This window comes from Pan paniscus, chromosome 4, assembly GCF_029289425.2.
Source record: "Pan paniscus chromosome 4, NHGRI_mPanPan1-v2.0_pri, whole genome shotgun sequence".
NCBI lineage: Eukaryota > Metazoa > Chordata > Mammalia > Primates > Hominidae > Pan > Pan paniscus.
In genome coordinates, this window is record NC_073253.2 from 152,502,686 (window position 1) to 152,529,508 (window position 26,823).

The following is a 26,823-nucleotide window of genomic DNA, read 5'->3' on the forward strand; positions in this document are numbered from 1 at the left end:
GTGTCAGATGAGAAATAGAGGAATGGAGAGAAGTGACTTTCTCATGGTCACACAGCTGCTCAGGCCCCCTTCTGCATACATGTTAAAAGGAGCAAAACAAGCCAGCATTCAGGAGACTATTAGAAGGGTTGGAATCAAGAATGTCAACCCACTCAGAGGGCAAATTCAGGAAGAGATTTTTTTTTTAAAAATTAAAGTCACCAGCGGCTCCTTGGAAACCTTTACATTGTCCTTTCTGTGGAGAAAGAGGTGGATACTTTCACATTCACTAACTGTTCAAGTATTCATCAGATGCCTGTATTGTGCCACACCCTGGGATACAGCAAGGAGCTAGGAGCAGCCCTTTCTCTCAGAAAGATCTAAATGCGGAAATATTGTCAACAGATCCTGTTCAGCTCCTGTCTCTGCTGCTTCGCTGTGTGGCCTTGGCGAGCTGTCTAACCTCCCTGTGTCTCTGATTCCTCATCTATAGAATAAGGTTATTGCAGAGAACTTGACTCAAGAGAAAATCATGCTTATTAAAGCTCTGAGCACAGACTCTGGCCCATAGTAAGGGCTGAAGAAGTAGCTGCTGTAGTAATACACTAAATTTCTGGTTGAAATTAGACTTACATTTCCTGCCTTTATTTGAAGATGCATAGATTTTTATAATATAATGTGTGTCTCTACAGGGTGTGTGTGTGTGTGTGTGTGTGTGTATGTATGTGTGTGTGTGTGACACATATACAGACCTACCTTTTTGTTTTTAAACTTTTCCAGCAGATGTGATTAGTTTCTGTGCTCTGCCCTCTTCTTATTCTAGGTGATGGGCTTTGGCCTCTACCTAATGGATGGAAATGTCAGTAACATTTACAAACTGGATGCCAAGAAGAGAATTAATCTTAGCAAAATTGATAAATTCTTTAAGGTCAGCAACTGGGGCTGGGGCTGGGCAGAGGGCTGAGGTTACCAGCGCCAAGATGTCTCTGGGGGAAAGGGATGAAATGAGCCAGAAAACTGTCAGGTTTTTTTAATTGAGCTGTAGCTCCAAAGATCCCAAGAGTAGGAAGAGGAGGAGAATAGAATGGCAGGGCCTCCAGCTGCCATTGATGGAGGCATTTATGCCCTAGAAGGCTGCTGCATGAAAGTCACACATCGTTCCAAGTTGCAGGATTCAGCTGGGATTTGGCTAGGAGGAGGCCCTGTGATTCTTTTTTGAATGCTGCTTTTTTTTTTTTTCTGAAGTCCCTTGTCACTTAAAGAGGTACATCCCAGAAGACAGCACCTGCTCTAATTTCCAGTATAAATCAGAGCTCGCAGAAGTAGAATGATTAAAGACTGGATTTTAAATTGGTTCACATTTGCAAAATCACAGCCTCTCACCTGGTACACCAGGGGCCACCTCAGCTTGCCCTTACCTCTGGATAGAATGCCTCAGCAACGTTCATCATATACTCACTGTGTTTCAGTGCCTCTGAGAGTTGATCTTTTGGCCACAGATCTTTAAAAATTTGCAGTTAAACTAAGCCTCTTAGAATTTTGCAAAGGAATCTTACACTTTGGAATTAACTTCCCATGTTCTCAGTTTATTCTAGCATTGGGCACTGCCGACATGGAGCAAGCCTGAGAGGTCAGTCATGGGAAAGCCCAGATTAATATTCACAGCAGAACTCAGTGGTGTGACATAGAGGGCATTAGATCGAGCCTGAGTCCCACTGACTCTTCAAGGTTAAGGAAAAGGAACATAAGTCACTAAGAGGAATCCTGTGCCTTGGCTTTGCTTGTTTTCAAGGGTGGAACTTTTACTTTTCTCTAGAGTTGCCCCAGATGAGAATAGGGCTCATTTTGGGAGACCCTTGCAAAATCTTCCCTAAGTCAGCATGAATGAGATGAGGGTAGAAGAGAAATACAACCTCTCCCTTGGCAGGCCTGGGTGTAAGTCTGGCTCTGCCACTTAATAGCTGGATGACTTTGGGAAAGTCACTAAGTCACTGAAACTGAGTTCCAAGTCTGAAAAATATGAATACCAAGGGTATCGGCTCTGTAGGGTTCCCTGGAGGATTCAGTGGGGTTACATAGATGACTCAGAGCCCTGGGTTGTATAATCCTGGCTTCTTGACTTCTACCTGGTCTGACTTTATGAAAAATCACTTAAGCTGTTTAAGCTTCAGTTCTTCTTCTCTGAAATGGGAATGATAATAGTGCAGACTTCACAGGGCTATTGTGTGGCTTGAGATACTGTTTTTAAAGTGCTTGGCATAGTACCTAGTGCATGAGAAGCACATAATAAATACCAGCCTCCCCGCCATTTGCCCTGGTTTTTGGTCGGGAGTTGTTTGCCCTCTGGTGTTAGGTATTATTACGGTTTTAATTGCTTTGAAAGTACAGACTTTCTCAGGAAGACCAACAGCACTCAGACACCTGCTTCTAGCCTAGAAATCATAACAGCAAGGATGCTTTAAGCCAGGGAAGATTCGAGCGGAAAGGACCCTGCGCTGGGCAGCCATCCATCCAGTCCTTGGCCTTCACACATGCTGTTGGCTAAGTGACCTTGGACAAGTCACTTTGCCTCTCTGGGCTCCGTTGCCTAGAACATAGAGTTGGTTGGAGGCAGGGGAGGACCTATACGCTGGCTAGGGCTCTGTTTGGCTTCAGAGTCACATGGTAGCATCATCGGAAGCAGAAACTAGGGGTTGGCCCCCAGGCAGACACAGAGGCCTGCCTCCCACAGTGGGGTGGCAGCGAAGGCAGCCACCCCAACCCCTCCTCAGCATCTCACGAGCTGTGTTTGCTTCCTTTGCAGCAGCTGCAGGTGGTGCCCCTTTTCGGCGACATGCAGATAGAGCTGGCCAGATACATTAAGACCAGTGCTCACTATGAAGAGAACAAGTCCAAGTGAGTGCCTGCCGTAATGTCTCTCGGCTCCCGCAAGGATGCCCAGCCCGGGCAGAGAGCCGAGGGGCCACTTCAGCCCCTCCTCCCTCCCCAGATCCCTGGGCAGGTGGATTCCATCAGAACACAGGTGCCGGCCGGAGGGGAGCCGCGAGGGTGCTCTGAGCCCTTTTGTATCCGCCCTCTGCTGCCAGCTTCAAAAGGGCTCAGAGCACAGCCACGCCCCTTGTCCAGCCCAGCAGTGACTCGCATGTCCTCTCAGCAGGACAGCAGGAGTCCACCTCCTTCTCTGAAGAGTGGCCAGCCCTCAGTGGTCCAGTGAGGAGAGGTGGCGTTGTTCCTCCTCACGCTGATCCTCTCAGGTTAGGTGACCGTGCGCTAAGTCCATCGTGCAGTCGACGTGAATTGGGTGGGCAGCCTCACCTTCGGCCGCTTTATAAACCACAATTCTAGGTCATCTATGCAAAGGCCTGGGGTGTTAGTGCTTCACTGAAGTTGGGGGGCTCCAACCTCTGCTGCTCTTTTGGTCTCTGAGGCTGTTAGGGAGGTTCCTTCTGTGTGCTTCTCGCCCGAAGTTATGGCCTCTCCACACAGAGGGGAACCAGCCATCCTTTAGTCAAGGGCAAGTGTATTGGCATCTTAAAAAGATATGAATGGAGTGTCCTTGAACTGCATCCGCCTGGAGCCTCTGTGAACAAGTGTCCAAAGGAAAGCTCATGTAGTCGCTTCATCACCCTCTGGCTGCTAGCGCGTGACGGGGTTTTGCAGGAAAAGCAGGGAATGGAGAATGCTGAACTCATTCCTCACTTTTCCCTGCCTGACTTCTCGACCAGCTGAAGCTGGCTGGGAGCGGAGGCTAGGGAAGTGACTGGGGTTGGGTGTGAGGGGCCGTGTGCTCCCCTCTCCACAGGTAACTCTTTGAGTGATATTGAAGGGAGGCCTGAGGAAGGCTGTCACTGTTCTACCATTCTTGTGAGAACCATATCAGGGCTTCTTTTGAAATAGTAAATTCTCCCCAGAATCTTTTTTCTGCCTTGTCTGGTACTCATGCTTCATCTGTCTGCTGGGTCACCAGCACTTGAGGGTAGAAGAGGGTGAAGGGAGTGGTCATTTTTCTCTTGGGGATGGAGAGTGAAGATGTTCATTCATTCATTTCCTCTCTGACTTAGGATGGTTTTCCTAATGACATCTTTTCACAAGGCGTGGAAAAAAGGCGGAGGAAAGGAGGAAAGAGGGTGGAGAGAGAAGGAGAGAAGGGGGCGAGAGGTAGAGGGGGTGGGTGGAGGGAGGGGCCACCCCCATGTCTCAGAGTGGCCCTGGCTTCTCCCACCACAGTGTGCTTCCATGTTGCCAGGGCACTGTTGGAAAAGAGGCACAATCACATTCATATTTCCACAATCCCAGCCCAAAGGCCCCCCAAAGCCAGCTTCAACCGCAGAGTGTCTGTGCTGTCAGAGTGGGTAGGCTGGTTTTGGAGGTTGTCCACCTTGCCTTTTCTGTGCTCAGATTCCATCCCTTTGTAGTCCTAGAGAGGCTGTGTTCCCGCCCCTCTCATATTACTGGTAAGTATTATGGACCAGGTATCTGGAAAGGCCTACAGTTGGATCCTAGATGAGGCCGGCACCAAAGAGGAGGAGGAAGGACTGTTCCATTAGGCCTGAAGCTCCCACAGTGTTGGACTTAGCAGGCTTTCTTGCTGAGGCGGCTGGGATACCATTTGGTGTCACCCAGGGGAGTTGGCCACGTGGGCTGAGCACCAGGAGCAGCTAATGCCTGTCCCACCCAGGCGCCTGAGGCTGGGACCCTCTCCGACCCCATAATTTTCTACCTAGGTGGACGTGCACCCAGAGCAGCATCAGCCCCCAGTACAATATCTGCGAGCAGATGGTTCAGATCCGGGATGACCACATCCGCTTCATCTCCGAGCTCGCTCGCTACAGCAACAGTGAGGTGAGCATGCAGGCTGCTGGGGCACAGGCCCGTGGGCCCAGGGCCAGAAGGGGTAAGGAGCAGCCAGGAAAGAACATGGACCCACGGAACACTGGAGAGTAGAAGGGAGGGAGGCAGGAGGGTAAAGTGGCCAACAGCAGGGGTTTTGGAGCCAGGCAGACTGGGGTGAATTCTGGTGGTGCTGCTGCCCTTTGTAAGTTATTCAACATCTCTTTGCTTCAATTTCCTCATCTGTGAAATGAGGGTGGTAACAGTATCTATCCTGAAAGGTTCATTGAGAGGATTAAAAGATATGGCAGATAATAAGGGCCTGGTGATGGTTAGTTCTGCCTGTACATGATAAGTGATGCAAACCATCTCCAACCTGGTTGGCAAGAAAACAGAACACTTGTACTCATAACGCCACCTAAATGTTTTAAAACTAAACAGTAATAAATGATCATTGTAAAAAAAATCAGTAATATACTTAAGGGCAGATGAAGGCCATAAAAACCTCCACTAATCCCAATAATTACATTTCATTTAATTTTTCCTTTTTTAAAAACTTTTTTTTTTAATGGAGACATGATCAGCGCACAAACCTCAGGAAAAAACCCAGATAAGGGAAAGGAGAGAAAATCACATAAAATCCTACCATCCCAGAACCAACTAAGACTGATATTTGGATATATATATATATATCCTTCTGGTACTCATCCCATACATACCCTCCTAATAAATGAATATGCTGTTTGATGAACACTGATCCCCTGACTCAGATTCCTTTATTACATAGCACTCGTGGGTGACTGTGCACTGACCCACGTATGCTCACTGCTTCCACCATGTGGCTAACAGCCATGGTGACTGTACTTTCCAAACCCCAACTCAGGAGATGCCTTTGATCACAGAGCAACATACCTGAAATGGGGACTGTCTGACAAATGCAAGGACTTGTGGCCATTAGACCATGACTTGTGGTCATTAGACTTGTGGCCCACAGGGACCAAGATCAAGCCCAGAACTTTAGCTTTCTAAATATATGTACCAATCCGTTGAACTGAAGTTACAGGAATAACTTATTTTGAGTGCTAGAGCTCTTTTAAAAATTTTTTTTAATATTTTATTTCTTTTTTAAAAATAGATCTCATTATGTTGCCCAGGCTGGTCTTGTACTCCTGGACTCAAGCAATTCTCCTGCCTCAGCCTCCCCAAGTGCTGGGATTACAGGCATCAGCCACTGCGCCCAGCCAGAACTCTTAACTCCTACTCTCATTTTGGTGTGGTCTAAGAATGAGTCTGGCCAAAGATATTTTTTAAAATTATACGCTCTATACATGTTGATTCTCATTATTCACAGTAGTTCTGTAAAGTGGCCATGAACACTGAAGTAGCAAATACTGAATCACTGCTCCAAGGAGAAATCAGAGTTACAGCCCTGTGAGCCTCTGGTCACAACATTTTCATCAACTAATCCATATATAACCTTGTTTTATATGTGCTTCTGTTTAAAGACACTTGATGTGATCTCTGTTGTTGATTCATTAACGCATGACCAACAGAACTATAACTCACACCTGAACAAAGCTTATCTAGAACACGTATTTTTTTTCCATAAGGCATGTTACAGCTTTCTTGCACAGAGGAACGCTATATAGCGCATTAGCCCTAAGCTCGGGGGCCATTTTAAATTGAACAATTAGAGTAAAAAGCACAAAAATATAGAAAACATGGCACTAAGTAGACTTCAAAAAAGACACTTGTTTACTGTATGAGAGCTGAAACAAGAAGGCAGAGTCACTTTGTCCGACTTCAGCTGGGAGTGGGTGTATGTCTGCAGATGACTGAGAAATCACCGTAAGTGTTGATTTTGGGGTTACAAATAAATTTTAGCCAGTAAGGGAATTCACAAATACAGAATCTGCCAATAATGAGGACCGGCTGTATATGTATATATGTGTATGTACATATATACACACACAGACTATGTTTGTGCATACACACATATTCTGTATCATTGTGGAATATTATATAGATGTTTATCCACTGCCTTTCAATCAGTGAGTCATGTCTAATGAGTTGTGAAATCAACTTAGTGTTTGTGATTAGCATTTTTATATAAATATAGACTAGAAAATCAGAAGGAATCCCATATATTAAGAGTAAGATTGCTTTATAAAAAATATTGTTGAGGCTGGGTGTGGTGGCTCACGTCTGTAATCCCAGCACTTTGGGAGGTTGAGCCGGGAGGATTGCTTGAGCCCAGGAGACCAGCCTGGACAACACAGTGAGAGCCTGTCTCTAAAAGAAGAAAAAAAGAAAAACATATTGGTGCATACATAAATTTAATATCTCTATGTAGGTATATGTTCCTGAGTTACTATATCATGTGCACTTCAGTGATTTATAAACCTTCAGTGATTTATAAACCATGTGGCCTTCAGCAAGGCACTTGTCTGAGCCTCAGTTGATCTGTCAAGGGGATGTAATAATAGCACTTCCCTGCAGTGTTCTTGGGGGAATCAATGAGATAACATATAAAAGTGTCAGGCACATAGACCATGAGTATGACACCTGATGCTTCCCAGGTGGTGACGGGCTCAGGGCTGGACAGCCAGAAGTCAGACGAGGAGTATCGCGAGCTCTTCGACTTAGCCCTGCGGGGTCTGCAGCTTCTATCCAAGTGGAGCGCCCACGTCATGGAGGTGGTAGGTGTCTCTGGGTAGAGGGCCTCACATTGACCTCTCTTTCCTTGGAATCTGCCTCCATCTCCCCCTAGCACTCTCTTTTTAACAGATTTACGGAGTTACAATTCACGTGCCATACCATTTACCCATTTAAAGTGTAAGTTCATTGGTTTTTAGTATATCCGCAGAGTTGTATAGCCACAGTCAAATTTAGAACATTTTCATCACTTCAAAAAGAAACCCTGTGTTATCTCCCCTCCCATCTCCCTAGCCCTGAGCAATCTGCTTTCTACCTCTATAGGTTTCCCTATTCTGGATGTTTCACATAAATAGAATCATATGATATGTGGTCTTTTGTATCAGGCTTCTTTTCTTTTGCATACTTTCAAGGTTTTTCATGTTGTAGCATGAATCAGTACTTTATTCCTTTTTTCCAGCTGAATAATATTCCATTGCATGGATCCACCACATTCTGTTTGTCCATTCATCAGTTGATGGACGTTTGGTTTGTTCCCACTCTCCCCAGTACTCTTGGAAGCTGGTTCATCCCACAGACAAGTTCTGCAACAAGGACTGTCCTGGCACCGCGGAGGAATATGAGAGAGCCACACGCTACAATTACACCAGTGAGGAAAAATTTGCCTTCGTTGAGGTAGGTGCAGACTCCCTGCATCTCCCTCCCTCCCCAAGGCTGCAGCTCATGGTGGTTCCTGAGTAGTTCTGAGCAAGAAAACAGCATTGGTTGCCCTAATTTTCATGCTCTTCCCTGTCCTGCCATCTAAATTAATCCGTCAGAAGTTATTCTGCTACTCAGAATTGATTAGAAACTCATTCTGTTCTTAAAAATCCAAAGAAAAACATCCATTCCACTGGAAAAAAACGGGCACAAAGAAACCAACAGAAGAAACAAAAGAAAAACAAATGGCTACAAGAGGTATGAAAAATGCCCAAACTGGTCAGTGGTCAGAGAGCTACAGATTGGAATAAGATGGGATACAGTGTTTACCATCAGGATAGCAGAGATTTGACAGCTGGATGATGCCTGTTGCAGGTTAAAGTGCAGGGAATAGACATTCTCATGTCTTTAGTGGTCAGTCTACATTTTGTAGGCTTTCTATGAGAGCAATCTGATCATATGTACTCATGTTTTTAATGTGCATACCCTTTGGCCAAGTTCTTCTTCTGGGGATATATCCCAAGGAAATAAGCCAACTGTGCAGAGATATTTGTACGTGGATATTTATCACAGTGTTGTTTATAATACCAAAATATATGAAACAACTTAAATTTTCTTCAATATGGAACCAGGTTAATAAGTTAAGATTCAGCTATATCATTGCATGCTATGCAGTCTCTAAAAAAGGTATACCATGGCTCACACCTGTAATCCTAGCACTTTGGGAGGCTGAAGGGGGTGGATCAATTGAGGTCAGGAGTTCAAGACCAGCATGACCAACATGGTGAAACCCCGTCTCTACTAAAAATACAAAAACAATTTAGCCAGGCTTAGTGGTGTACACCTGTAATCCCAGCTACTCAGGAGGCTGAGGCAAGAGAATCATTTGAACCCGGGAAATGCATTGAGCCAAGATTGTGCCACTGCACTCCAGCCTGGGCGACAGAGTGAGACTCTGTCTTAAAAAAAATAAATAAATAAAAAGTAAAAAAATATACCTACATGGAAGGCTATGCTCAGCATATTGTTAAGTTAAAAAAGAAACAATTAAAGAACAGCATATCTGTAGTTTTCATGCATACAGGGAAGATGCAAAAATATCTCTAGAAATAAATATGCATATACACATAAATGTGGATATTTTTAAATATGTAAAGAAATATGTAATATATCTAAATACATATATCAACATATAAAAATAAAAATCCAAATATAGACATTTAGACCAAAAACAGAACAGCATATAAAATGATTCCACTTATACCAAAATATAATATACTTTTATATATTTGTGCAAAACTGAAGGACATAAATATTTATGATGTATACCAATCCATGAACAGTAGTAATTTCTGGAAACAGGTCTGTCTGATTTATAACCTTTTGTATTGTGTTTGGTTTGATTACAAAATGATGTTTCTATTTGGGAGGAAAACTCCTTTACACTAGGTTGTGAGTGACAGCTATTTCTTTGAGGACCATTTGACACCTACAAGAGACGAATCTAGAAATCAGAGACCTGGATCCCAGCCCCGGGCCCTCTGGTCACTTCAGCTCTCAGAGCCTCAGATTCCTTTTCTGTAAAATGGAGCTAATCAACCTTCCCCTGCCCCATCCCAGGGTTATTGTGGAGAATCAAACAATAATTGTCAAGTAAGATAATGGATGTAGATGAGCTCTGAAAACTTAAAGGGTCATACAAATGTAAGAGATTAGAGTCGTCATCTCTCCAAGCTTCACTTTAAAGGACTGAGGCTCGGTGGCATAATTTCATAATCACACTTGACATTGTCCTGAGTGGCTCCAGACCCCTTGGCACTTCCATTACTAATGGGCAACCTGGAAGAAAGTTTTGCAGTCATCACCAGAGGACAAAGTCATCCTCAAGCCTATTTAAAGGGAGACAGTCAGAGGGTAAATGCAACTTTATAAAACTATTTATGCACTTATTTCCTTAATAAAAGGGATGCGTATGCACTGTAAGTGATTCAGAAGATGCTCCCACAACCCACTTCTACCTTCACCTTCCCACAACCTTATATCATCATCCAAGCACAACCACCAAGAACATGTCACTCTATTTCCATCTAGTCATTACTTTGCTATACATTGGGAGGTTTTATCATTTTTATCTCATTAATAAAACATGTTTAAAAAAATTAAAAAGAAAAGTAGTTCAATGTGGCCTTTAATAATAAAACAAAGCAAAAGTAGTAACCTGCCTGCACCATGTTATTCCATTCTGAATCCCCAAATAGGAAACACCATTCAACTTGTTAAGCGATTCCTTGTGGTATTTATCTCCCTAGTTCTAACAGGCTTCTGAGACTATTTCTTGGTTTTTCAGTTTATGACATTTTCTGTTGATTTTCTACTTTGGGAAATGAGGATATAGCTCTCTCCTTCCTACCTCCCATCCCTGCAACACACCTGGTTTCCTTCCCCCATCTTCCCATCGTGGTAATTTTACACTTTTTGGTAAAAATCAATGGTTACCTTATTATTATTATAACTAAGTAACTGTTGTCCATCACTGAGCCACACGATCTAATGTGAATCCATTTATTTTCTTGCACAACTTTTTGTTCTTCATAGAATTAGCAATACTCTATTTTTTATTTTGTTTTCTATGAGTCTATCAAAAAGGCAACCCCAAACCTACCAACAAAATGTAAAACTCCTTACAAAATAGTCCATCACAGTCATCATTTGATGAGTTTTGGTATTATTCTTTTTTTCTTGGAGCCATTCCTCCACAAGCTCTCTTTCCAATCTGCATGGGTTTGTCTCTAGACCAGCCCCGCCACTGATCCAAGATTCTCCTCATTATTTACTATCTTGGGAATTCTCTTTACCTCTGTCCTGTCTTGTATCCCATTCATATATCTTCCTCTGTGAAGTATTGAGATCTTTTGCCCATTTTTTAAAAATTGGGTTTCTGTCTTCCTATTATGGAATTGTGAGAATTCATTCCATATTTTAGATCACAAGTCTTTAGTCAAATATATGTTGCAAATATTTTTTCTCATCAGTGACTTTGCCTTTTCATTTTTTAAGGGTGCCTTTTGAAGAGCAGCTGTTTTTAATTTTGATGAAGTCCAATTTGTCAGTTATTTGGTGGTTAGTGATTTGGGGGTTTCAGCTAAGAAATCTTTGCCTTGTCTAGAGTTGCAAAGATTTTACCCTTAGATCCAACAGGCCTGCCCACTCCTCTGTATTTGGAGCCATTCTGAGACATCTTCATTATTTACTCCTTCCTTTGTCCTAATGTCTCCTAGTTATATCTGTAGCCAGGGGCCCAGATTCTGTTATGATCTAACAGTCCTCTAATGCTTCTCTCCCATTATTTCTCTGCACTAAAGCTCATCACCAACAAAATTGTTGTACTGTTGGTGCCAATGAAAACCATCACCTCCTGCGTTGTTTTCATACCAATTCTATCTAAAAATGTTCTTTTTCTTCCTTTAAGTTTTAGAGAAAAAAACAGCCTTAGGGTCTGAGCTCATTCATTCATTTATTTGTTCCTTTTCAACAGAAAATGTGTCTGCCCACCATGGACCCAGACACTGGCAGTTGGGCGTGCACAGCATAGCTGGGCCCTGTCCTGTGTATTTCCAGTCTGGTGTAGAAGGTGGAACATGCCATTATGGGTGTGATCTGTGTGGCAGTTGTGAGGTGGACGATCTGCCACATGCCTTTCCCTCTGAATTCTGAATCAATTGAGAAATTAATATTAGAGGCCAATGTAGTCAAAGGCTCAGACTTACTGCTGGTAAAGCTGGACTAGAGAATGTGGTTTTCACCCAAGGCCACACCAGTGTTCCTATGCCTCCTACATCTCATTAAACTTGCCACTAGGTAATAGGCAAAGCAGCTGCATAGATACACGCCTCCCTTCCTCGGGATGGGCAGGGGGTGGTTACTGCAAGAAGCGACCAGAAACCTAGAAGGGAGGCCACATACTTGCAGGCAGGCAGGTCCCAAAAGAGCGAGCCAAGGTCAGGCCAGGCTCCTCTCATCACACGTGCCTGAATCCCCATCTCTCCAAACAGATAAGTGAGTTAGGGTAAGGAGAAGGGAAATAGAGGAGTAGAGGCATTCTCCCCCATGACTTCTGCCGGAGAAGTTTTGATTTTATAAACTCAAGCAGCAACTGACCAAATGGTTTCAAAAACAAAGGTTGTAAAAATTCTTTAGAGAATTTTATGTTAAAAAAGTTCTATTTGATGTTGTCTGTGGGTGCCTGGTCTATGGAGAGGCCTTCAAAAGCCAAGGCACTTCTCAAAATGCTCAAATTGTGGCCCATGGGCCAGCTGCTGTTTGTCAGCAGTGAACAACAAAATTGGGAGCTCATGCGAGGATGAAAATCAGTTGCATTGCGAAGAATGCTGTTAGTTGAGCTGACATTTGTGTTTTGTAGCAAGACTTTCTCAATGAATGAAGCCAAGTGCTGATATACGTACATTCTGGCACACATCTCTTACCTAGCCATGCACTGGCACTTTGAGTAGCACTGGCCTCATGCCTCTGGACATCTCACTCCCCGCCTCCCCTGGCAGGGCGGTGATGGGTAGTAGACAGCTGGTGTGCTGGACATGGTGAACATGACCCTTGGCCTCTTCCTGCCCAGGTGATCGCCATGATCAAAGGCCTGCAGGTGCTCATGGGCAGGATGGAGAGCGTCTTCAACCAGGCCATCAGGAACACCATCTACGCGGCATTGCAGGACTTCGCCCAGGTGACGCTGCGTGAGCCCCTGCGGCAGGCAGTACGAAAGAAGAAGAATGTCCTCATCAGGTGGGTTTTCAGATGCCTTCAGGAGCATATCAGACATAAGCATGCCAGGTACCCATCAGAGAGGATGTCCTGGCTCAGCCACTGAACACACATGGGTCCTTCCAGCAAGCTCCAGAGGGCTCTTCAGGAGATTGGGCATTTGGGATGAATTAAGCCTTCATCTCTAGAAGTCCATATCCACTGCTCTCTAGCTGTGTGAACTTGGTCAAGTTGCTGACCTTCTCCAAACCTCAGTTTTCCTCATTTGTAAAATGGGGATTATAATGCTACCTGCTGCCTGTTGGGATGATGAAATGAGATGGTCCATATATAGACCTAAGCACATGCAGCATGGAGTAAGTATGCAGCACATCTAAGCTATTATGAAAACTAAGCACACACAGATTTCATAAGACCGGTGAGACTCCCCTATAACCAGAAAGGAAATACAGACCTCTTGCCTCACACAAGTTCTGTCTCACTCAATGGGCTCAGAGCTGAGTTCTCAGACATCCCTTGGACATCAGAACCATGTAGGACACTTGTTTAAACACAGATTCCTGGACTGTACCTTAAATCTGTTAAACCAGAGTTTTGGAATTGGGGCAGAAATGAGCATGCTTTACAAGCACCCCAAGAATTCAAATGTGGGTGTTCCTGGGACACCATGGGCCCTAGAAACACAAGCTTGTAGTGACTTTTTCCCATGGTGAAACCTGGTCTAAGTCTTAGTTCTTCCTTCCCCAGTGTCCTACAGGCAATTCGAAAGACCATCTGTGACTGGGAGGGAGGGCGAGAGCCCCCTAATGACCCATGCTTGAGAGGGGAGAAGGACCCCAAAGGTGGATTTGATATCAAGGTGCCCCGGCGTGCTGTGGGGCCATCCAGCACACAGGTAAGCGGCTCCAGGCACAGGCCAGCTGCGTTGACTCAGAGGCCAGCCGGGCTATGGTAGATCATCATGGCTGGCCATGGGCAGTGGGACTGGGAGCCATCAGTCAGGAGGGGCAGGGTTGAGTGGCTGCTCTGGTCTTATTCTGCCATCTTGTTTTGATATAGGAAGGAGGACCACTGGCTTAAGATTCAGGAGACCTGGATTCTAGTCCTAGATACCTGTGTGACCTCGGGCACTTTACAGATCTCTCTGTGCCTCAGTTGTTTAAACTGGCTAATGGGGATAATACCACCACATCCACCTTGCCTGGCTATCTTCTAGTCCTATGAAGTATAGATGCCAAAGTGAAGGAGGAGGTTAAAGTGGAATCTATCTACATGCATCTATGCTGTCCCTCTTTAATAAGCCCTGGCCCTTTCCCCTAAAAGTTCTGCCTCTGACTTGCTGTGTGATCTTGGGCAAGCACCTTGAGCTCTCTGAGCTCTGATTATCTTCTCTGTAAAATGAAAACTTTGGATGAGATTGTGTTACTAACAAAATATTCCTTAGTTCCACATCCTTCCAAAAGTGCAAGTATTGAAAGCCCTTGTCCCCTTAGAGGAAGTCTAGTATTTGGAAACACTCAGAGTTGCCAGCCAGAGCTTCTGCACAAGAGGTCGCCTGTGGCTTATCCAGAGCAGTCATAACGTTACAGAAAAAGAAGTCAATAATCTGGGCATCTTCGTTAAATCCCTGCTACCTACTTAAGGATAGGTAGTTTCTGGTAATATTTTTGATGTACTGGAAAAAGCAGATGGTTCTCATTGCAAGTTTAAGGGTCTCACAGGCCTCACTTCCCATGACCTTTAAGCCTCTCTCTGTTCTCAGTCACCCAAGATGGACCATCTGAGGCCCACCCCCTGACCCTTCTCCCTGTGTGTGCGTCTGTGTCTGTGCTGGGGGCTGGGGCAGGGGAGAGGTGGGTTCTCGGCAGGGTCATCTTAACTACCCTTGGCTTCACAGCCCTCTGCTAGTTTGCACCAATCTCACCGGCTGGTTGTAGAACGCCCCAAGGAAGCGTCTGCAAACAGTTCTGTGTAGTATCAAGGGTTGAGGTCCGGGGGACACTGAGCAGGGCTTTCAGGTGTTTCTGTAAGTTTTAAGACATGAGTGAGCAAGAGACAGACAAGGCACAAAAGACACTGGAAAGGAGGAGGAGGGGACTTAACAGGCAGAGAGAAAAGGAGAGGAGAGGAAGGAGTATTTGTGTAGATAATGTGAGAGGGGTGGGTCACCAGCAGTAAATCCCGCCTCACCCCCAACCTCTACCAGGTCATGCTAGGTGGCACAGACATGTTGAATAGACTCGTAGACAACCAGAGCTGGGAGGGCTATTAGAGAAACCTAGGCCCTCCCCCTATCTTGCAGATGGGGAAACTGAGGTCTAGAGAGGGGAAGTGACTTGTCCAAGTCACAAGGTGAGTCCCAGGTGGAGGTGGGACAAGAACCCAGGTCTCCTGACACCCACCCAGGGCTCTGGTACGGTCTTCAGGACACAGTAGACATGGGCATCTTGCATAGTTGGGATAGAGACTGTTTTGGTGAATTAAATGCTCTGTTAAGTAAAAGTACGTGGGAAAAAAGTTCACCTTCTTATGGGTGAAACCAGTTTTCAGAGAATTAGAGTTGGATATCAATCGGACAGCACCCACAACAGATTAGACTTGGATTCTTCCTTTGAGGACTTGAGAGGCCGTCACGAGAAGAGTGCTTCTCGGCTCCTAGGGATGGTGAGACGGGCCCCCCAACAGGGCTGCAGATGGGGGGACTGTCTGAGGCACTGACGGCCACCGTGGCTGCTTTCCCACAAAGGAAGCCCTGTGGCAGGGATGGTGGGTCACACGTTTCTGTGGCTGCTCTACCCGCATCAGTGCCAGGCATGTGATGGGGGAGATCCCAGGGAAGCTCCAGAGGCAGTGAAGACGAACGCGGTTGCTGGGAGGTTGGAGTGTCTCAGAGGTGGCCCCCGGCAGTCGCGGCGGCTTTCCCACCGTATACAATACCTCTTGCTTTTCTCTCTCTCTCTCTCTTTCTCTCTCTCCCTCTTCCCTGTCTCTCCTGCCCTCCCATTCCCTCTTCCTTCTCTCCTATCTATGTCTTAGGCCTGCCAGTGGTCCCCGAGGGCTTTGTTTCACCCCACTGGTGGCACACAGGGCCGAAGAGGCTGCCGATCCCTGGTATCACACCGCCTGGCTGGGTTGGTTTGGGTACCCTTCTCGAGGAGGCAGCAGGAATGGACTAGCCTGGCTCCTCAAGGCCCCTTCCAGCCCTAAGATTCACAGACAAATGATGTGGAGAGATCTAGATTAGCAAAGAGAACCACCCCACCGCACTTGCATCCTTTGCACTTAAGGCACCCTGTAAGCGGGAGTTAATTGTCTAGTAGCCTCCTGTGTAAGTACCAATGTTAACCCGCCTTCCACCCTGAACTTCAGCAGGCTGTGCAGTGCAGCTGATGCCACCAAGGGGGCGCCATCGCTCAGCCACAGGGTCAAAACACTGAGGGTCAGGAACAGGTGTGGGAGGGGGTTCGTTCTGATCTTATCCCATTTCTCAGTTCCTCAGAATGTTAGTGCTGAAAGGGACTGGTGTGAGAAGGCATCTGGTCCAACCCCCTCATGTTAACATGAGACAACTGAGGCCCAGAGTGGGGGCTTTGTTGCCTAAGGTCACACAGCAAATCAGCAGCAGTGCCTGGCCTTGAACCCCGGTCTTTTGACTCCCAGTCCAGTGCTCCACCCATGGCATCTGTGGCCCTCTGGGAAAGCAGGGAGTGACTCCAGGGTGACACATAATGAGGTTCTCCTCTGATATACACGCCCTTGGCCAAGCAGAGCAGGGAGCTACCTGGTGTGGCCAGGTCCACCGGCCCAGGGATGCCACAGGGCCCGGGTTGGCCATGAAGGTTTTCACAGTTCCACATTTATTTCTCAAACCTTAAACTGGTGCTTCCTTAGGACAGTGCTTTTTAAGAGCAGACATCTGCAGAAAAAAAATAAATACATAAATACAACATGAAGCAACCTTTTTCCCTGGGGTAGAGGGCCAGCTTCTGACCTTCTCATCTTGCTTTCTTTTTCAAGCTGTACATGGTGCGGACCATGCTTGAATCACTCATTGCAGACAAAAGCGGCTCCAAGAAGACCCTGAGGAGCAGCCTGGATGGACCCATTGTCCTCGCCATAGAGGACTTTCACAAACAGTCCTTCTTCTTCACACATCTGCTCAACATCAGTGGTGAGCTGCATCCCATCCCTGCTAAGGCATGGGAGGAGGGGATGAGGGCTCTCAGAGCCGCTAAGACCACCAAGCCAGGCATTGCAAAGGGACGTGACCATTGACCCTAAGGGGCACATATCACCACCAAGGAAAAAACACATACACTTTCCAGTGGGCTTTTGGAGCTAGGAAAGGCCAGGTTCAACTCAGCTATTCTGACCTAGCTAAATTTGTCCAGGAGATACTTGTGGCTAATTTGTCATAAAGTCCTTAGTAGAGCGGGATCAAAAACAAGAATACGTACATACAGACACACGGATGCTAGACTTTTGCTACTCAGCCGCAACCAAGCGCTAATTAGTACTTGCTGCTGCCAGCAGGGGAGGCTCTCGAGCTGCATCCCAGTCCTGTGTTCTTCACACTTCCTCTCCTTTTAGTAAGATGTATGTTCAGAGCAGAGGAAGAGTAGTATCTCAGGAACATGAGTCTTCATATGTCTGCTGGCATTGAAAAGAGTGATTGTAACAAACAGTACAAACTTCTCCATTAGAGAATAGCCCAGGAAGGGCCTTCAAGGTCTCTAAAGTGTATGGGATCTGGCAATTATCACACACAAGGAGTCAAGGAGCCACAATCCAGTTGAAAGTGGGCACTCGGGGGCCTGTCTTGACACTGTGTTTGTATAATGAACACACTTTTTTTTTTTTTTTTGAGACGGAGTCTTGCTCTGTTGCCCAGGTTGGAGTGCAGTGGCACTATCTCAGCTCACCGCAACCTCCGCTTCCCAGGTTCAGGCTGGAGTGCAGTCGTGTGATCTCAGCTTACCGCAACCTCTGCCACCCAGGTTCAAAGAATCCTTCTGCTTCAGCCTCCCGAGTAGCTGGGATTACAGGCATGCACCACTGTGCCCGGCTAATTATTTTTTTTTTAATTTATTTTTTTTTTTTTTGGTATTTTTAGTAGAGACGGAGTTTCGCCATGTTGGCCAGGCTGGGCTCAAACTCCTGACCTCAAGTGATCTGCCTGCCTCAGCCTCCCAAAGTGCTGGTATTATAGGCATGAGCCTCTGCGCCCGGCCACGAGCGTAATTTTCATGCTTAGGTTGCAGGTTTTGTAGGAGGGTGATGGCTTTGTAGGAGAGGGATGGGAACTATAGGGGCATCTAAAGCTCTAAAACATCACTGCCTCCTCTTCTCCCCCACCAGCCCACAACCACTGCCTCTCAAGCTTAACAAATGCTTGAGAGGCAGTAGATGTTAGGCTTGCCTTTAAGTAAAAGAGAGCAGGATCTACTAATCAATATTAGTACCTGCTACATACCTAACACAGTGACAATAACAATGAAAATTAATAAAAACAATGAGAACTAAGGTCTTTTAGTGCTGAAAGTAACCAAAGGCTCGTTCCCTTATGCTTTCAGAAGCCCTGCAGCAGTGTTGTGACCTCTCCCAGCTCTGGTTCCGAGAATTCTTCCTGGAGTTAACCATGGGCCGACGAATCCAGTTCCCCATCGAGATGTCCATGCCCTGGATTCTAACGGACCATATCCTGGAAACCAAAGAACCTTCCATGATGGAGTAAGAGGCAGGATTGGGCCAGCAGGTGGCTCCTGGGGTACAAGTAGAGGGCAGTTTGCCAGGGAGATCCGTTCTTTCCAGAAGGAAGCACTGAGTTGACAAGAAATGAGGCCATATGTCCCACCACAGGGAGAGCTCAGCCAGACAGAATCATTTAATTCAGCCTTGCAGATAAATTCTGAAGTTTCCCAGCCCAACTGCCCTTCCTATGCCTTGTCAGCCTCATAACAGCTATGCTCAGAAAAGAATCATCTCAGGAGCAGGTAGCTTGTATTCTTAACTGCTACCTGATGTGTTTTAGTCCCAAATGAATTTTTACAAGTCTTGGTTTTATTTGCACCCTGGACTTTTTCTTTGGACTGACTGTAAAGTACGTTGCTTCTAAGTGGTGGAGGTGGAGGCTCAAGGAACATAAGAGAGGGATGAAAGATGGTCTTTTCCTGACTGTGAACTTGTTTCTATTTCCCAAGCAAGTATAAAGCTGTCTTCCTTAAGGGGGGTTATTAGCAAGCGGCTGGCTGTGTTTTTCCCTCTTCAGGTATGTCCTCTACCCTCTGGATCTGTACAACGACAGCGCCTACTATGCTCTGACCAAGTTTAAAAAGCAGTTCCTGTACGATGAGATAGAAGCGGAGGCAAGTGATGTGCTTCTCTTTTTGCTCCTTTAATCTTGTTCCAAATTCCAGACTTTTCCAGTCTTTTGCTATTAGCATGAAGTAGGAATATCAGTGACTTGTTCTGGAGAGGAATCTCTGTAACCATGGCCATCAGAAGGCCTGTGTAACCTCTGAGGGCAGAAGTACAAACTGAGACACCCAGCTCAGGGCCTGCTGCCTTTCTCTTCCCACCCACAAACTCTGTGCTGCACCATGAAGGGTTTCATGTGCATGTGTATAAATACCCAAGCTCTGCCTGCCAACTCTGCTCAAAAACAGTGGCCCTTGGCTAGGCCTAAACCCTAGGGTCACACACACCCATAGTGGAGTCCACCCTCAGAGGGGAAGCCAGGGAAGAGAGCACGTGGCCCTAGAAGAGGCTTGAGCCGCCTGTAGAAGGTTTCTCAGAACTGGTTCTAGAAGGGGAGAATGGGGCCTGAGTGCACACGCCCACCTTGACCTTATGGATTCTTTGCCTGGAGGGAGGTCCGCTGATGACCCTTGAAGCTCAAAGTTCAGGGCAGAGGCCTCGGTGACCTGGGTCTGAGGAAAGCACTAAACACAGCGCTGGGGTTTTGTGTTCTGCATACCACGTAGGGTGTGAGATGAAAGATCTGAAAGCTTTTTGAATCATTAACCTTATGGAGCCAAGAGTCTGGTGAAAAAAGGACCAAAGGTTAATCACATAAATATTAAACATGAAAGACTTAAAATATTAAATCTGACAGTAAATAGGATCTGTTTCCTTTGACTCTTACCTAGCTACTGCCTTTGCCCCATCTCATGGTCATGTCCTGCTCTTGCCATTTCTGAAATATTTGGTTTGATTCTTCATATCTGTGTGAATTATCTTCCCACCTGAGCATCACAGTCTATCACTGATGATGAGACCCTGAAATGGCAAGACTTTATTCATTAAAAACCAAAGATATGTAAGCAAAGTTTGAAGGAAGGCGCTTTTAAATATGACTATCAACTTCATAAACAAATTTGTGGCCACATGTGGTGGCTCATGCCTGTAATCCTAGCACTTTGGGAGGCCATGGTGGGTGGATCACCTGAGGTCAGAAGTTCGAGACCAACCTGGCCAACATGGTGAAACCCCGTCTCTACTAAAAATACAAAAATTAGCCAGGCATGGTGATGGGTGCCTGTAATCCCAGCTACTCTGGAGGCTGAAGGAGGAGAATCACTTGAACCCGGGAGGCGGAGGTTGCAGTGAGCCGAGATCACACCACTGCACTCCAGCCTAGGTGACAGAGCAAGACTCTGTCTCAAAAAAAAAAATTGCAAATCAAAGAAAAATACAATGAAAATAACATCCATCCGAAGAGATGGATGGGGAGGCTGCCGAGTTAGCGGACGAATTTGAGCACTGATGGGTTCTGACAGTCTGTCTGTTGCATCCCTCCAGGCAGGCGGCCTCGAAACAGCTGAGGAGAGGGGCCGTGGGGAGATTGGGTCCTTTTTGAACTTTGACTTGTCTGTTCACTGACTGAGGACCCTGAGAGCAAGGGACCAAACCTCCCAAACTTAGCCACAGAATATTTTTCCCCTTCAAAGCATCTTTCCCCAGAATGCACTCTGGGCAATCCTGCCTGACTGCTCTCTTTCAGTTGGCTCAGTTTCTGTGATAAAGCTGAACGGGCACCAGTGATGTTTCCTGCTTCCTCTCCACCAGGTGAACCTGTGTTTTGATCAGTTTGTCTACAAGCTGGCAGACCAGATCTTTGCTTACTACAAAGCCATGGCTGGCAGGTAGGAAAGCCCCAGAGCTGTGAGTAGCAATCTCTTAAGACTGCCACCTAGAAGACATGATTTTCTGTTGTGAAACCTCCCTTCTTCTTTAGCACCGTAGGAAAACAGAGCCATTCCACGGACCCGGACTGGGTGCTGAGATAGAGTGGAAAGGAAACTAGGCAGATAGAGGGCTAACCTCACACAGCCTGCAGTCTAGCAGGAAAGACAGACATTGACTAAAAGCCGATGAATGCACAGTGACAAGGAGGTTACATGCTGTCTTTGAGGGAAAAGCTCATGGGAATGTACGACGGTTAAACCTTTGGGGGCGGAGAACTAGAAAGGCCATCTTGCGGAAGTGGCATCTGAGTTCTTATCTGAAGTTGGTAGGAGTGAAGGAAGTAAAACGAGGTGAAGGATGGGGCAGGACGTTGCAGGCAAAAGGAACTGCTTGTGCAAGGACCCTGTGGTGGGAGTATGATGATAACAGCATGCCAACTTCACAGGGCTGTGGGAGGATTCCTGTGGATTAATACATGTCAGTGTCTCTTCACCACCACTAGAGGGGGCAGGCTGCATGCTAAGACTGGGGAGTGGGCAGGGCCAGAGCACACCAGCTTTGTAGCTGTTTCTCCCGGGAGTGGAATGCCTCCGAATGGTTTCAAAAGTACAACGGTGACCCGATTCGATTTTTATTTACTTTTGAAAGTTTACTCTCTTAAAAATACAAATGTATGGAGAATGAATTGGAGAGGAATGGGTGTGTGCAAACCAGACAGGAGGCCAGTGAAGAAGTCTGGATCAGAGATGTATCAAGCTTTAGAGGCTCCTTGGTATTGCCAGTATATGTTGATTCAGACCCTCGTGAGTTCTTGGGTTTCAAGGACCTGTAACAGCATTGATCGAGGAAAACCTCAAATTTTATATATAGGTATTTCCTTTCTTATTGGAAATCCAAACATACCAACCAGTAATTTCAAGGATAGTTCCTTACTTTAATAATTTTTCTATGAAAAGGATTTGCTTCATTTTGCTTTTAACAGCCAAAGTAGCCCTGATATATTTCAAAGAGGAGTTGATGTGCAGCACACACAAGTGTCTGTTTACATAGGATGTGCATTAAATAACGCGACTCTTAAATGCTGTAAAGTATTGAAAGCATGCACGTAGGATTTCAAGGAAAGCAGAGAACACAGCCTTTCACAAAGTAGTCAATAGGCATCTGTGGATTGAATGGGATGTGGTTCTAACAGTGAGTTGGGTTTCTGGCTTCTGTAAGACAATTCTGATTCCAAATACACTGTTCCATCATCTATATAAACAGACTCAGGTGTGTCGAACCCTGGGTCTTCCTTCATCAGACATATGGGCTTTTATCTACACCCTTCCCTGTAAGATCAGTGATTTTTTAAAGTGTGGGAAGTTGAGGAGGTTGAGAGATTCAGAGAAAGCCCAGGAAGAAAACCATGAGCTAGGTCGGTCCTGTTCATTCAAAATGCCATGTGGCCACAAATATGAGCCAGAGATGTTATTTTAAATTTTTTAGCAGACATATTTTAAAAAGGAAAAAGAAGCAGATGAAATTAATTTTAATAATATATTTTATTTAACCCCACATATCCAAAACATTATAATTTTGACATACACTCAATATAGACATTATTAGAGATTTTTCATTCTTTTCTTCTAAGTCCTCAAAATCCTGTTTACAGCCCATCTCAATTTGGACCAGCCACATCTCAAGTGTTCAGTAGGCACATGTGGCTGGTGGCTACTACTTTGGACAGTGTAAATATAGATGGTGTCTCTTTCTTGCGTAAAACATTTCGGTGCCTTTTGGTTATGTCTAGAATACACCTAGCCACTTTACTATGGCCTGTGTGGCCCTACCTGGTTTGGCCCTGGTCTAATGTTATAAATTCATTTTGCACCATGCTCTCCAACCTGCACTATACTTTATCCACACTGGCCATCTTTCCTTTTCTCAAATGTAACCAAGCTTGTTGTGTCAATGATAGTGTTCCCTTAGATCTTTCCAATTTTATCATTCAGGTCTCTGTTTAGCAAAACTTTTTTAGAGAGACTTTGGACTTCCTAACTCCAAATGATCCCATTTTCTTATTTTCAAAGCACTTCTCCTCTGCAATCCATGCCTCAGTGTGAAAGATAGTAACACTCTCAGCTCATAGGGTTGTGGTGAGATTTAAAATGATGTGTGTGTGTGTGTGTGTTTGTGTGTGTGTGCATGTGTGTGTGTGTGTGTGTTTGTGTTTAAAGTGCCTGGGAAATAATAAACACTATGCAACTGTTACCTATTATCTGAAATTATTCCATTCCTCTGTTTGTGTTTATATTATCAGTCTTTCCTCACTCGAATATAAACTCCATGAGGACAGGAACTTTGTATTCCCAGTACCCAGAATGTTTCCTGGGATACACCAAGCAGGCACTCAATTGCTTTTGCAGTAAATGAATAAAAGAGGAAAGTGGCTCAACTTCTGTGTTGCCCATCTTTAACTTAGAAACTCTGTTTCACATATTGAGCTTCTGTGACTGAAAAGAAATTTGATGTAACTTGTCTAGAGCAGAAAACAATTTTACTTAAGGTATATAAGATAGTGCTCTGTGGGTAGATCCTATGATCTGAAATAGATGTATCTGGGCAGTTGAGAGTCATTCACTATCTGTTTACTGGCCTTGTTTCACTTTTATTCCTTCCAGTGTCCTGTTGGATAAACGTTTTCGAGCTGAGTGTAAGAATTATGGCGTCATCATTCCGTATCCACCGTCCAATCGCTATGAAACACTGCTGAAGCAGAGACACGTCCAGGTATGGGGAGCGGAAGCCACCATGGAGATGGAAGGGGCAGGAGAGAGCAGCTGCAAAGTTAGCATAGAGATCAGAAATCAGGCCTGGGTATTGTCTGCTCGGCATGTTGCCAGTGTGGATTTCTGAGCCTGGGTGTAGCACAGCCTCAGGATCTCATAAACAATAAAGAGGCATTGGGCTTCCTTTGGCTCAAGTTCTGGGCTTCTCCACCCATCTATAGCCAACCTCTGACAAGTTATGGCAACCAAAGCCTTTGTCTTCTCATCATAACCTGCAGCCCACTTTTTTCAGCTGGGACTGCCACTTAGAGATGGGTAAATCTGTCCCTGAACAGGGCCCAAGTGCCGGTCTAAGTGAGGAAGACTGTGGCGCCTTTGAAATGGAAGCATGTCAGGGCAAATCCACGGTAGAAATTGGGTTTTTTGTATGCAGAGTTGGTTTCTATTAACATTTGACCCTATATATAGAGGAAATGTTGCTGGGAACTGAGAAACATCCCCATTTAACAATGTTAATGTGAGGCAGACAGACAGCATAAGAGATGCCCCAGCAGATGTCGAGCCCTCCTCCTACAGCCCTGCTGTTGGCCAAGCGGGTGGCAAAATGGCCTTTATGCTGTGATGTCTGTGTGCTTATTATGTGGTCCTGGTCTTTGTGAAAGGGCCAGGCTGAGGCTAAGATCATGCCAGAGGTGAAAAGGAAAGAATTCATCTCAAAAACCCTGGACATTCCCATTACTATGAGAAATCCAAGGGAAATGGAGAATCATTAAGAGGAGGGAAAAATAGAATTTGTACTTCTGTCAACAACAGGGGCTCAATGAGAGCTTTTCTTTCAGCCTTTCAGAAGATTACTGCTATCGGTTACAATGCAGCCAGAATTAGCCACAGGATATTAAATACTGAGGGCTTTATGTGTGCATAAGATGGCTATAAGGGGCCCTAGTCAGTTGGTAGAAAATTTATGCCAAAAGAGAAGTTGAAAAATAAAATAGTTAAGAATAATCATTTGACACCTAGCAAAGTGCTGTGGACACAGCAGGTACTCAACAAATGTTCATTGCTATCTACATAGCAGCTGCAGTAATGCCTGCGTGTACCCCAGTGGAAAGTACCTTAAGCTATATTTTCCATCCTGTAATCAGACCTTCATCCTCTTGCTTTTAAATTTTCCCTCATGAAGGCACAAAGTGGGCCCTTGCTGAGGCAGCTGCTGTGCCCTGGTAACTGAATTGAGCGCAAGAAAGATGGCAGAAAGAACCCCAGGGCTAAATTGAGGATGTCAGCAGAAACACTTATGGGAAGCCAGAGCCTACCCTGAACCTCTTCCCACAGCCTGAGTGAATCGTATTTTTCCTAAACTTCCCGTGTTTCAAGCCTACAGGGAAGTTGAAAGAATAATACGATAAACACTTATTTATCCCCTAGCCAGATTTGCAATTATTAATGTTTTACCATATTTAATTCACATTCTTTCTCTCATGTTTGTATTTTCTCTCTAGCACTTATACAGTGCGTATGTTTGTGTGTGTGGGATGAATATACATACTTTTGTTCTTAACTATTTGAGAGTTTAAGTTGCCAAATCATGACATTTCACCCCTGAATGCTTCAGCCTATATCTCCTAAGAACAAGGACGTTGTCTTATAAAAACAGAATAGAATGATGATACTCAGGAAATTTAACAATACTACTTTGTAAATACAGTTCCCATTCGTCCCAGCTATGTCCTTTGTAATTTTAATCCAGTTTCCTATCGGTGCATGCACATAGTTGTCAGGTGTCAGCGCGAATCTTTATTTATTTTTTAAGAGACAGGGTCTCTTTCTGTCACTCAGGCTGGAGTGCAGTGGCGCAATCATAGCTCACTGCAGCCACAAACTCTTGGGCTCAAGCTGTCTTCCCACCTCCAGCCTCCCAAGTAGCTAGGACTACAGGTGTACACCACCACATCTGGCTAATTTTTTTTATTTTTTGTAGAGACAGGTTCTTACTGTGTTGCCCATGCTGGTGTCAAACTCCTGGGTTCAAGCTATCCTCCTGTTGCAGGACTTTTTCTCAGTTCAGCTAAAGATGGGGTTCTTGTCTGTCCCATGACCATGAAAAATTAGGCTTGCAGACTGTTTAAAGGGTGGGTAAAGCAGGGTTTTATTGGGTGAAAAGGGAAAAAAAGGAGGGAAACAGGGACTCTCACAAGGCCAGAGTCCCTCAGCTAGAGAGCTTCCCGCCAGGCCGTTGGAATCCCAGGTTCCACACAAGAAGAGGAGGGGCCAGGCTCCTCCCTGCTGCAAACATCATAAACTTCCCGAGGCTCCACCTCAATGGACAGGCTGGTTGGAGTTTCTCCAGGAAACCCCTCCTACCTGGCAGTCTCACTCCCACCTTGGTCCCCCAAAGTGCTGGGATTACAGGCATGAGCCACTGCACCTGGCCAGTGTGAATTTTAAGTAACTTTTCTCTCTCTCTCTTCATCCAGCTGTTGGGTAGATCAATTGACTTGAACAGACTCATTACCCAGCGCATCTCTGCCGCCATGTATAAATCCCTGGACCAAGCTATCAGCCGCTTTGAGAGTGAGGACCTGACCTCCATTGTGGTAAGAGTCTGGGAGCGTGTGGGATTTCTGCTCTGTGATTTCTCAGACTAGAAGCCTAGATGGGGACTGTAGTTAGTCTAGTGCTGGGCCAGTTAAAGAGGGGCAGTGAGTCTCTTTCCCATCTGAATGGAGCTGGGAAAGAAAAACTTACACAGAATAAGAGTAATCTTACGTTCCTGATTGCCTTGGGAACGATAGCATGGAGGGGGTCTCCTTGAGATTTCTAGAGATGGCCAACCCTCAGACACAGCTGCATGTCCTTAGGATCCTGCAGGCTGAGCAAGTAGGTGAGGGGTCCTAAGAAGCTAGGGAAAATTGCACAAGAGGGTTGG

General features: G+C 45.4%; 1 protein-coding gene across 4 annotated transcripts in view; it reads left to right on the forward strand.

The window, feature by feature from the left end:
* The window catches only part of CYFIP2 (cytoplasmic FMR1 interacting protein 2), a 129,749-nt gene that overhangs the window by 41,141 nt on the left and 61,785 nt on the right, over positions 1 to 26,823 (forward strand). For 3 of the 4 annotated variants that reach the window (XM_034960877.3, XM_034960879.3, XM_034960878.3), the window contains exons 9-22: positions 803 to 907; positions 2,783 to 2,874; positions 4,704 to 4,821; positions 7,389 to 7,508; positions 8,014 to 8,139; positions 12,794 to 12,960; positions 13,687 to 13,834; positions 15,976 to 16,050; positions 16,957 to 17,110; positions 18,513 to 18,669; positions 19,208 to 19,304; positions 21,007 to 21,083; positions 23,787 to 23,895; positions 26,372 to 26,491. In XM_034960877.3, the coding sequence (XP_034816768.2) occupies positions 803 to 907; positions 2,783 to 2,874; positions 4,704 to 4,821; positions 7,389 to 7,508; positions 8,014 to 8,139; positions 12,794 to 12,960; positions 13,687 to 13,834; positions 15,976 to 16,050; positions 16,957 to 17,110; positions 18,513 to 18,669; positions 19,208 to 19,304; positions 21,007 to 21,083; positions 23,787 to 23,895; positions 26,372 to 26,491 (1,665 nt within the window). The remainder of the gene's footprint in view (positions 1 to 802; positions 908 to 2,782; positions 2,875 to 4,703; positions 4,822 to 7,388; positions 7,509 to 8,013; positions 8,140 to 12,793; positions 12,961 to 13,686; positions 13,835 to 15,975; positions 16,051 to 16,956; positions 17,111 to 18,512; positions 18,670 to 19,207; positions 19,305 to 21,006; positions 21,084 to 23,786; positions 23,896 to 26,371; positions 26,492 to 26,823) is intronic. The other variant, XM_003818984.6, reaches the window with a different exon arrangement.